Source organism: Pipra filicauda, unplaced genomic scaffold (genome assembly GCF_003945595.2).
Source record: "Pipra filicauda isolate LSUMZ 115617 unplaced genomic scaffold, ASM394559v2 scaffold34_size3990699_pilon, whole genome shotgun sequence".
Classification (NCBI taxonomy): Eukaryota; Metazoa; Chordata; class Aves; order Passeriformes; family Pipridae; genus Pipra; species Pipra filicauda.
Window position 1 is genome coordinate 1,175,243 of NW_024104476.1, and position 10,411 is coordinate 1,185,653.

At 39.7% G+C, this 10,411-nt stretch overlaps 1 protein-coding gene across 1 annotated transcript; it reads right to left on the minus strand.

Moving 5' to 3' along the window:
• Positions 1-4,381: 4,381 nt before the first annotated feature.
• LOC113982787 (basic proline-rich protein-like) lies at positions 4,382-5,014 on the minus strand. The gene has a single exon (XM_027711293.2). It carries the CDS (start codon positions 5,012-5,014, stop codon positions 4,382-4,384), a length of 633 nt encoding a protein of 210 aa, XP_027567094.2.
• Positions 5,015-10,411: the final 5,397 nt, after the last annotated feature.

Genomic DNA, 10,411 nt, shown 5'->3' on the forward strand with positions numbered 1-10,411 from the left:
TGCCTTTCTTGAGCTGGATGCAGTGCTCCAGGTGGGACCTCATGAGATCAGAGAATCAGCTCCCTCCATCTGTTAGTTACAGTTCTTATTATGCAGCTCTGGGTATTATTGGTTTTCTGGCAACAAGTGCACACTGCCAGCTTATGTCCAGTATTTTATCTAGCAGCATCCCAAGTCCTTTTCCAGTCTCTCAATCCATTCATCACCCAGCCTGAACTGGAGATAATGATTACCCTGACCCAGGTGCAGGACCTTGCCTTTAGCTTTTTTGAACTTTATGGGGTTCATATAGTCCCAGTCCATTAAAGTGCCTCTGGATGGCATCCCTTCACTCCAGCCAGTCAACTGCACCACCCAACTTGGTGTTATCAGCAAAGTTGTTGAGGCTGCTCTCAGTCCCACTGTCTGTGTCACTGATATTAGACATTATATTATTAGACTGTATTGGTTCCAATACAGGCCTTTTAGTGGTAACATCACTCCTTACTTTGACACTAAGCCATTGACTCCAATTCTTTGAATTAGACTATTCAGCCAATTATTTATCTACTTTATAGTCCATCCCTCAAATCCATAACCCTCCAATTTAGCAGTAAGAATATTTTGGGGGACTGTATCAAAGATCTTACAGAATTCCAGGAAGATGACATCCATAATTCTTCCCTTGTCTGCTGATGCAGTCACTCCATAATAGAAGGCCAACAGATCAGTGAGGCACAATTTGTCCTTGGTGAACCAGTATTGGTTGTCTCTAATCACCTCCCTGTCTTCCACATGTTTCAAATTTCTTCCTATGGGATCTGTTCCATAATCCCGTGTGCAGGGCTGACTTCCATACCTCCAGCTGAGCTTTCTTCTTTGATTTTTTTCAGTAGACAAAAAAAAATCCAGTTATAATCCAGACTTAGAAAATGCAATGAAGCCCTTCAGAGTTTTTTTAGGTGGTAAAGTTACATCTTACCTATTGCTTTCTATCTTTGCTGAGGAAACTAAGCAGCACTAAGTTTAATTACCTGGTGTACTTCATGCTGCTTGCCAGAGATATCTGCAGTAGTTAGCATCACACATCAATGGAAAGAAGCCCAGTTTTCTTCCTCCAAGGGAAGGTACAGGGAATTGTTTAGTTGGTTGGATGGTTGGTTAGGTGTTTGGTTTTTTTTTTCCCCCTACCCTTCTATGGAGAGAATCTTTTGATCATTTTGAGTGTGGTTTGCGTATACATAGTTTTGATGTTTGGGGTTTTTGGCACAGATCCATGTATGCACCAGCAACTATTTGTTGGAAGATCAGCAGGGAGCATTGCTCCTGACTCAACAAAACAACCTGGAGTTGTGACCAGCATGGACCTGTCTCATGTTTGATACAGAAAACATCAGAATGACCATTCACAAGACTGCTACTACCAAAAAGTATTGTGATCAGCCCCTGTTCAGAACTGTGGCTTGCTGAGTTGTCCACTGAGGTGACTCATAGCCAACTGTACGTTCTTTGTGTGTTTTCAGATTGACTGCTGAGGGCGGGGTGGGGGGGGAGAGAAGGAGGGAAGGATTCACGTGTACAGAGCAGAATTGTGATGAGGTCAAACATCCACATTTGCAATTGCTGTTAGTGGGAGCCATTATCTGTTCAAGACATTATATAAATTATTTGTGGAATTGATACTTCATTGATCTCCTGGAAGATTCAAATAATGTTGCTGATTCAGTTTAGAATTACGTTTAAGGTACTTTAATGCATTGTTGACCAAACATTTCCTTGTTTAGCAAGACTGAAGGCAATTTTGCTATACATAATGTACAGAAAAACATAATATAAAGGAAAAGCCTACCATCAGTCACCTCCAATCTCAATAAATTATAATAGGTAAGAGCCATGAGTAATATAGGAGTATATGTTAAAAGCTATAAAGTCATTTCTCTATTCCTGATTGAGTGAAGTGGCTTCAAAATTAATTAAGGTCTTTCAAGTCTGCAAGAGATTTCTTCTCTTTTCTCCATGTTTTTGCAATGCTGTTTTGTTTTGGATTTGTTTGGGTGTGGGGTTTTTTTGTTTGTCATATACATTTTGAATGAAGGAAAGAATGTGTAAAATAGCTATTTTTTCCAACTGAAAGTAGTAAATGATTGTCTTAATCAAACAAAGCCAGTGTATCAAGCACAAAAGGTAGGCATAAGTGTGAAATTTAAATGTAACATTATTCAAGCGTTATTTTAAAGCAAACAACCCTGGAAATTCAGAACGACTAAAGAAGTAGGGAGATGTTTCAGGAGAAGCTCATGGACATTTTGGTTCTGAAAAAAATACCTCACAAATAGTAAAGTATTTCTGGAAAATTATCTCCCCTCTCAGGAAATGTGACCAAAAACTGCTGCAGTAGGGGCAAGTGGTTTCATCCCTCTGTCCTGTGGCTAATGACAGGAATACCAGATGAGTTTACTGAATTCCATAATACTGTCATTGAAGGTAATTATTTAAACTCTATGATCACTTTTAAAGACAAGATTGCCACAAGGCCATTAATGTGTTTTTTTTATTAGTATAATAACTGGAAGAAATGTCTCCATACCTCTAAAGGTTGCAGAGTTTGATTTTTGAATTAGTGGGAGGAGTTGTTAACTGCTTTGAAGAATTTGATCTTTTTTGTACGCTGCAAAATTCAACCGGAATTGATGAAGGCCAACAAAGTGTTTAAAAATCTTGAAAAAGTAACAGCTCCCTTGGAAACAAACCACTGAGGATGATTTGGAGAGTGTGATTCTGATTTCATATGGGAACATCTGTCCTTTAATTACTGTAAGATTATTACAGTAAGATTGGTGAGATCAAGTAGTAATGTGTCACTTCTGAAAAAGTCATCGTTGAGCTTCATGGGAAGTCTCACATTTTCTAGCAGGGTTGGCGTTAACATTTTATTCTTTTTAGACCACTAGATACTTTGGGTAAGTAAAACTTCAGGCTAGTTAGCTAGAAGAAAAGAGAAAAAAAATTATATCAATTTAATTATCAATTTACAGCTTAACCAATGAAAGATTTTTTACAGAAAGACACAGGCAAATCATTTCCCCCACTGTTTATAAATACAGAAAAAAAGTCCTTCCAAGAAACTCAGGATGAAAGTTGTATTAGTAATTTTTACCTCAAATTTCATGTAGGTTTATTAAGAAAAAAAAATCTTGCCTCTTTTTCTCAATATGATAAACTTTTTTTTTTCCTAGAAAAAAAAAGGAGAATATATCCCACTAAGAAAGCAGATTCATGTTAGGGCAAAAAGAAGCATAAGAGGTAATTTTTTCCTTGTATTCCTGCTAGTCAGTAATGAAGTCATATTCCTAAACTGCACTTTCAAAGTTATGGCTAAACTCCTTGACTACAGTACCCTCCTCCATCAGGAAATTATTTAATTTTTCACATTTCCATTTCCATGCAGTCAAGCAGGACTCCTTATATCTACCTCCCTGAATTAAATGTCTTGAAGGTCCCAGGTTAGGGTACCATTATAGGAACACCATTAGAGTTTTGCACTGTGATGAGCTGATTCAAATCACTCCAATGATCTCCATTCCTCCTTTTCTAAGGTGTGCCTAAAAATACAAAAAATTTACACGAACAGTTATGACAATTGATAGTCTGGTAAACAATGATGGTCATTATTTCTGTAGAAAGTTGAGGGATTTTTTTCAGCTCCATATTGCTGTGAAGCCAGATGCAAGGATTACCCTTCCTCCCTTCCCTTCCCTTCCCTTCCCTTCCCTTCCCTTCCCTTCCCTGCCGTGCCCTGCCCTGCCCTGCTCTGCCCTGCCCTGCCCTGCCCCTCCCCTCTCTTCCCAAACCTTCCCAAACCTAACCTTCCCTTCCCAAACCTTCCCTTCCCAAACCTTCCCTTCCCTTCCTTCTTTGATAAACAAAGCCATTTCAAGTTTAGGCAAATTCTGATTTAAAATCAGTGTATGGAGAAGGAGGAAATGGGATCTGATATCGTCACTCAAAAGCAATTCCAGTTTTAATTACTTTCCTTAGATACCCCTTGAAAATCAAACATATTTAAATAACAAAACTGTATTAAAAAGCAGAAATGTTAATCAGAAAAATGTGCACCTTTTCTTAAAGGAAAGGGCATATACTCACTAATTCTGTTTTATAAACTGAATGATCACAGAACAGTTGAACACTATTTCCTAGTACTGCTGTGTTATTGATGCTTTTTTCTTACTCTCAAATGTCCCTCTCAGTAATGGAAGCAAAAATTTAGCCTGACTAGAACTATAATTCAATAAACATATTTTCTTGGAATGGACTGATTGCTTTTTGTTTTTATACTGGATTTTTTTATTTTATTTTGCTGAAACAGTGCATTGGGTTTGTGGAGCAGTCATTGCAGAGGTTATATATTCCATGTCAGGGGTGGTGGCTGAGGGAAGTCGGGGCTTGGGAGCAGCGGGATGGTTTCGCCTGCTCTCGGAGGGAGAGGGGGAGGGGGGCGGGGAGGGATCCCGCTGGAGCTGGCTGCGGGCGGCTCCTTCTCCCCTCGCTGCAGCGGCGGCCGCGGCGGAGGGGCCCGGAGGGGGGCAGGGGCTGTCCCAATGGTGAAACCCGGGCTGGGGGTTGCCGCTGCGGGTCCCATCTGCGCAGGGGGCTGAGGCTGGCCAGTTCCAAAGCCTCCTGCTGTATCAGGGACCGGGGGCGCGGCTCCGCCATGTGCTGACCGCGATGGGGGGGGCTGAAGGGGGATGCCTGCCCAGGGCTGCCGCTCGTGATCTCCCTCCTCCCCTGTTTCCCGCGGCGATTTCGATCTCCCACCCTCTCCTAGACCACGGAGGGAAGCTGCGCTGCTTTCTCGTTGGGGTTCAGAATCTTTTTCTTGCATTTCAAGAATTGTTACGATATGAGTCCAAGCTATGTTGGCATGTATTGCTGCTTTATCGTTGGAATTTGCAGCTATCCAAATCTGTCTGCCTAGTAATTCCCAATCTTTAGTCGTCAGACAGAAAGGAAGTTTAAAGTCAGTTTTAACCATAACTTTGGAAAGGCTTTTTAAGGATTTTTTGTTAGTCGATTTGCCATTACAACTTAATAAATTTTTCAAATGCTTATAGTTCTCTTTTTCTGTCTTAGTGAGGGATGCTCCCATTTTTTTTTTTTTGTTTGTTTCTTTATATAAGGGAATATGCCGGGTCTGCTCCTTACCTAATGTCCTCAGGAAGGTTGAAGATACTCAGAACAGACTGCTCTCTTGTGGTGATTGCGCCTGCTAATATCTTTTGCCGCTTAGACTCCGGTTCGCCGTTGACACAGACCTCGCCCCAGTCTGTGCTTGGGATTGCTTTTATCTTCACAGAAGAGTTCAAACAATCTTGGCCTCACCACGTGGCACCAATTACGGCGAATTGAGGGATAGGGGGAGACCTCCAGGCCTTAAGCTTCTAGCCCCATTACCTGCGAGGTGAATGCCCTTCCCCCCACCCCAGCACGTGGCCCGGTGACCCCGCAAGGAGCACACACAGACCACCTGGGAGGGACGGACGAAAGAGGAAGTTTATTGTGGGGATGGGGTTTATAAGGCTTTTAGGAAGGTCAAAGGGGACCAATCACAAGTTCAGGGTCACACAAAAGAAACCATCAGGTAAGGGGTCAACAGCCAATAGGAAGGGGTTAAACAAAGGACCAATGGGACGCCTCGGGACATCTTCCCAGGACACCTTGTATGGGAGACAATAGCTTCACAGGGGGTGTTTGGGAGAGGGATACAGTGACACTGCAGAAAATACACAAACATGTTGAGACATGTTTAAACTACAGTAAAAACTTCTGTTTCCATAGAGTTTGAGCTGTTTTCCTCACCAGTCCATTTCTGGCAGGACTTTTTCCATACTGTATATGGCAAATTCATTGCCACAGTTATAAGTATTGGTCTTCTTTTGTAGAGAATCATCAGAGTAAACAGAGGACAAACACAATTTCTTCCCTCCAAGTTAGAGTTTTTAAGTAGCAGAAAAAAGGGAGTACTGGCAGCAACACTGTAGTTCCCTCAGTGTAGATCTGTTGAAAGCAGGCTATAATTCATATTTGGGTCCTGCATTTAATGTCTTGAGTTGACTTTTTTTTTATCTACAGATCTGGAAACAAAATATTATTACCTGCCTCTTTATTTTCTATTATTACTATTATTGTCATGGACTTTGGCAGAAGGCCAACCTTCTCCTTGTGTTCTTATTTCTGCAAAGAGGGAGTTGGGGAGAAGTTAGAAGGACACAGTGAAAGAATGGTGCCAAGAATGGGTGTTTTAGTGGTTTAGATGACTCTCAATCCTGACATGGGTGAATATCTCTCCTTTAGCTGCCTGTGCCTTGCACCACTCAGAGCTGAAGATACACATAAAAATTACCTAAATGGATTAGATCGGTATTTGGGTTCTCAGGGAGGTTAGTAAGAATGTTAAAGACACAGTTGTAGCTAACTGGAGCAGTCATTTTCTATATTCTTTGATTTTCAACACAAGTTCAAACCCCTATTTAGTGAGTATAATCAACAGAAAAATTGTGGGTTTTTTCACATGAGGCTTTCATGGTTTCCTTAAAGGCTTTCTTATGGTCCTGAGGAGTTTTTGCATCCTTACTGAGCTGGAAAATAATCAGCCCACAGGGGGAACAGTTTCACCACAGAAGTTATGGCAATTGAGGTTCCTCCTAGATTTTTACTCCTTTTTTCGTTCTTTCCTTCTCCTTTCTCCAGCATATATTGGCAGTTCCAAGCACTCCCTCTCCCAAATTTTAATGCCAGCTGTCTGCTTTCCTCTCTGGCTTCTGTGGCATGATTCCATCAATCTGGCATTGCTTCATCTTTGTTTTAGACCTTTCCAGTTATAAAAAAAAAAAAAAAAAAAGGAAAGGAAATGAAAAGAAGTCAGTCTTCATGTTACCACATTCACATATATTCAATAAAAGAAAAGCACACTTTTAATGGAAAATTTCTTTTTTTCCTTTAACATGCATTTTTCTTTTCAATTCCCCTTAGCCTGTTCCACTTAAGTTAGGATTAAAAAAAATCCCACTTCTACAACACTTGGCAGAAGTTTTCTGGATAGTTCATAAGATCTATCAACAAGCAATCCATAGGTCTGACCTCGGGATCACCATGTTTGTAGTTGTCAGTATTTTCGGTTACACATTCCTTAATGAAACTCACAACGTTTATTTATTTATTTATTTAATCTATTTATTTATTTATTTATTTATTTATTTTAAATAATCTATGCCATCCTCTATGATGTTCACCCTTGTATGTGAACTTTCTCCCTCTTCCATGGAGGAGATGGAGATGGAGATGGAGAAAATCCATCTCTGGGTTGCTTAGTCCTCTGATCTCACCTTGATAATTTGTCAATATATGGCTCATTGAAGCAGCACTGCTGAAATGGGCCAGCTCTCAAGAGCCCCTAAATACCTTCATGTGCTACATTAAATGTAACTCAACCTCCCTCTGACCCAGAGTTCGTCTTTGCCTCCCTGTCTGGGAGCCTCAGGAACAGGCTGCTCCACAGGCAAGGTGACATGGGAGCTGCCCTTGGCGTGGCAGGAATTGCTACTGTTACAGCAATCTTTTATCCTTATCAATTCAGGTTTCTTGTGGTCATGGGGGATTCTTATGTAAGAGAACAAAGAAAAATCTACATTTTTATATTCACAGCCAGAACCTTTCCCAGATCCTTTGCCACTTTGTGGGTGACCTCTGTGGGCTCAGGGACAGGTTCTGTCCAGGTAACTTGAGGTTTGTTCAAAGCAGAGCATAACTAACATGTTCCTGTTTCCTCGCAAGTTTAGTAAAAACCTAATATTTTTCCATCTACTTCTACCTAAAATGGATGTTGCTGGAAGTTTCCAACTGTGGAATTTATACCAGAGGTTTTGTTTTGGGTTGACACTGATTTCCTGTGTGTACTGCTGCAGAGCTTCAGGTGAATACCTACTCTTCTTCTGCATGCTCCTTTTTCTCCAGTGGATCATGATCCTAGACTACACCACATGACTCATCATGTGCTGTTGGTAATCCCTGATACACTGCTGGAAGTTTCCATTATATGAAAAGTCAGGTTATTTTTTTGTAATTTTACTTAAATACTTTAAAGATTACTCACCTTTAATCTGTCACCAAAGTAAAAGTACTTTGTTCATATTTGAGATCAACAAGAGTGTTTTAAAATAATGGGGATTAGAAAAAGCAAATGTTACCTGTGTTTGGAGGAATTTTCATGTGAAGTTTTTTTTTCTTTATTTTATAGCCTTCGTATAAACCTTTTATTTAAGCCTCATATAAAAAAATAGCTTGTTCTTAGGACTTGCAATAAGTTATATGAAAGGCAAACAAAATCCATTGGTGAAATCTGATACACTACTTTATCTTGAACCTTGGCAGAGTATTGGTTTGGGATAGCAGGTTGTTTATCTCTTTCCCCACCACACCTGGGTGGGTGAATCTGGCACAGGCTGTGAAGCAAAGTAGACAAGTACTACCCTGAGCAAGTGTTCATTCATTCTACCCCTATTCTACTCCTACTCCTGCACTACCAGAAAGACATTGAGGTGCTGGAGAGCGTCCGGAGAATGGGAACAAAGCTGGGGAAGGGTCTGGAGCACAAGTCTGATGAGGAGCAGCTGAGGGAGCTTGGAAGTGTTCAACCTGGAGAAAAGGAGGCTCAGGGGGGACCTTCTCACTCTCTACAACTACCTGGAAGGAGGTTGTAGCAAGCAGATTATCAAGTTTCCTCTCCATTATTTCTGTGTAGCCTGAGTGTGCTATAAGAGCAGCGTTTCCCACAGTAATTTGGATCTACTACTTCAAATCTCAGCTGGCATCAGAAAAAGCAGAGAAAAGAGGACAGATTTCAAAAGCCACAGTTCTGCACCTAAAATCCTTTTGTTAAAGTTCTTAGTAGGAAGTGAAACCTAGAACAGATCATCATCTATTTCTATCCTCAGCTTTAAATATCACACTATCTCTTTATAAACTCTTCCTATTTTTTCATACTTGAGAAAAGTTAAAGCTATTTTGGTTTACTGGGTGCAGGATTTTTTTTGTGAAACTACCCACTTCTCAAAACTCAATGAGGTCTCAGACAGAATAGTCTTTAGGACCCAGCACAACATGTAGGATAAAGAAAGATGTCAGTGAGATTTTACCACTTGGTCATAAGTTTTCGTGGTCTTTCCCAGTATTTTCTTGAAGTTTCTAAAACAAGGACCTAAAACTGCTGCTAACACCTCCAGTCAATTCACTCTGATCTTATAATCAAACAAACCTGCAGAGAATCTGTCAGGCAATTTTTCTGTAAAGTGTTTGAACCTTCCAGGCATATTTCTAGTGCCAAAAATCATTACAGAATTGAAAACCTCTTAGTCAGGTACAGTCAAGTGTGAATCTTGGTCTCTGGGTATATAAATTTTTACATTTAGGGCATGTTAGTGTTAACAATTTGACAGCTTGTCTGAAACAATTAATTTTTAAACCAAAGGGTCTCTCCTGTCAAAACTTTTTACCATTATCATAGAAGTGTTTGAGTTCAGCCTGGCAGCAAGCCATCTGTTTTATTTAAAGTAAATGGCATTATTATTATTATTACAATTATATTATTTATTTTGTGAAACAGGCACCCAAAATTTGACTAACTTCTGCCAGATTTACATTTCCTTTTAGCAGCGATATTTTTAAAATTATTTTTTTTCTTAACTTCTGTATTTTTCTGTTGGAAAAATCCCTGCTGATACTTTATATGTGTGCAATCAGTGTGCACTTATTTATTCCAAATTTAACAGATAATCAACACTTTTCCGGCATGAAATTGTGGCATCTTGCTAAAAACTTTTCCCATCACTCTCTGGCTAAACATCAATGATAATAAATAAATCTGGAGCTATTGTCAGGTAGCTGTTTGCAACCTTTGTTGTTTTAGAAATGAGAGTGACACTTTGGGGCCATATCAACTATCTGAACAGATGTTTGGATCTTAAAGAGAACTGATGGTAAGAAATATATATCAAATTTTCATTTATTAAGATATGTAAAGTTTTGTTTTATTTTAGTAAGTTTTTTTTTTCATCAAGGATGTTTAAATAATTTTCTGAAATCGGCAAATTTCAGTGTTCATATTTATGTCATATCTATGTCAGGTAAGTTCACAGAAACTCAGGTTTTTTAAATGTAAGCATTTTCTGAATTTATCTTGTTCCTTGCAGGTTCGCCATGACACCACTGCCTCCTTTAGCCTGGATGTTGTCACCTATGGATTTTGACATGGTGCATCTTTGCATGAATAATTTATTAAGAAATGAGGCTGTGCCCCTCAAATCTCTTCTGATAAAAACCTTACTTCAGCTAAAAACAAATTCAATTTCAACAAATACTGAATTAATTTTCCAAT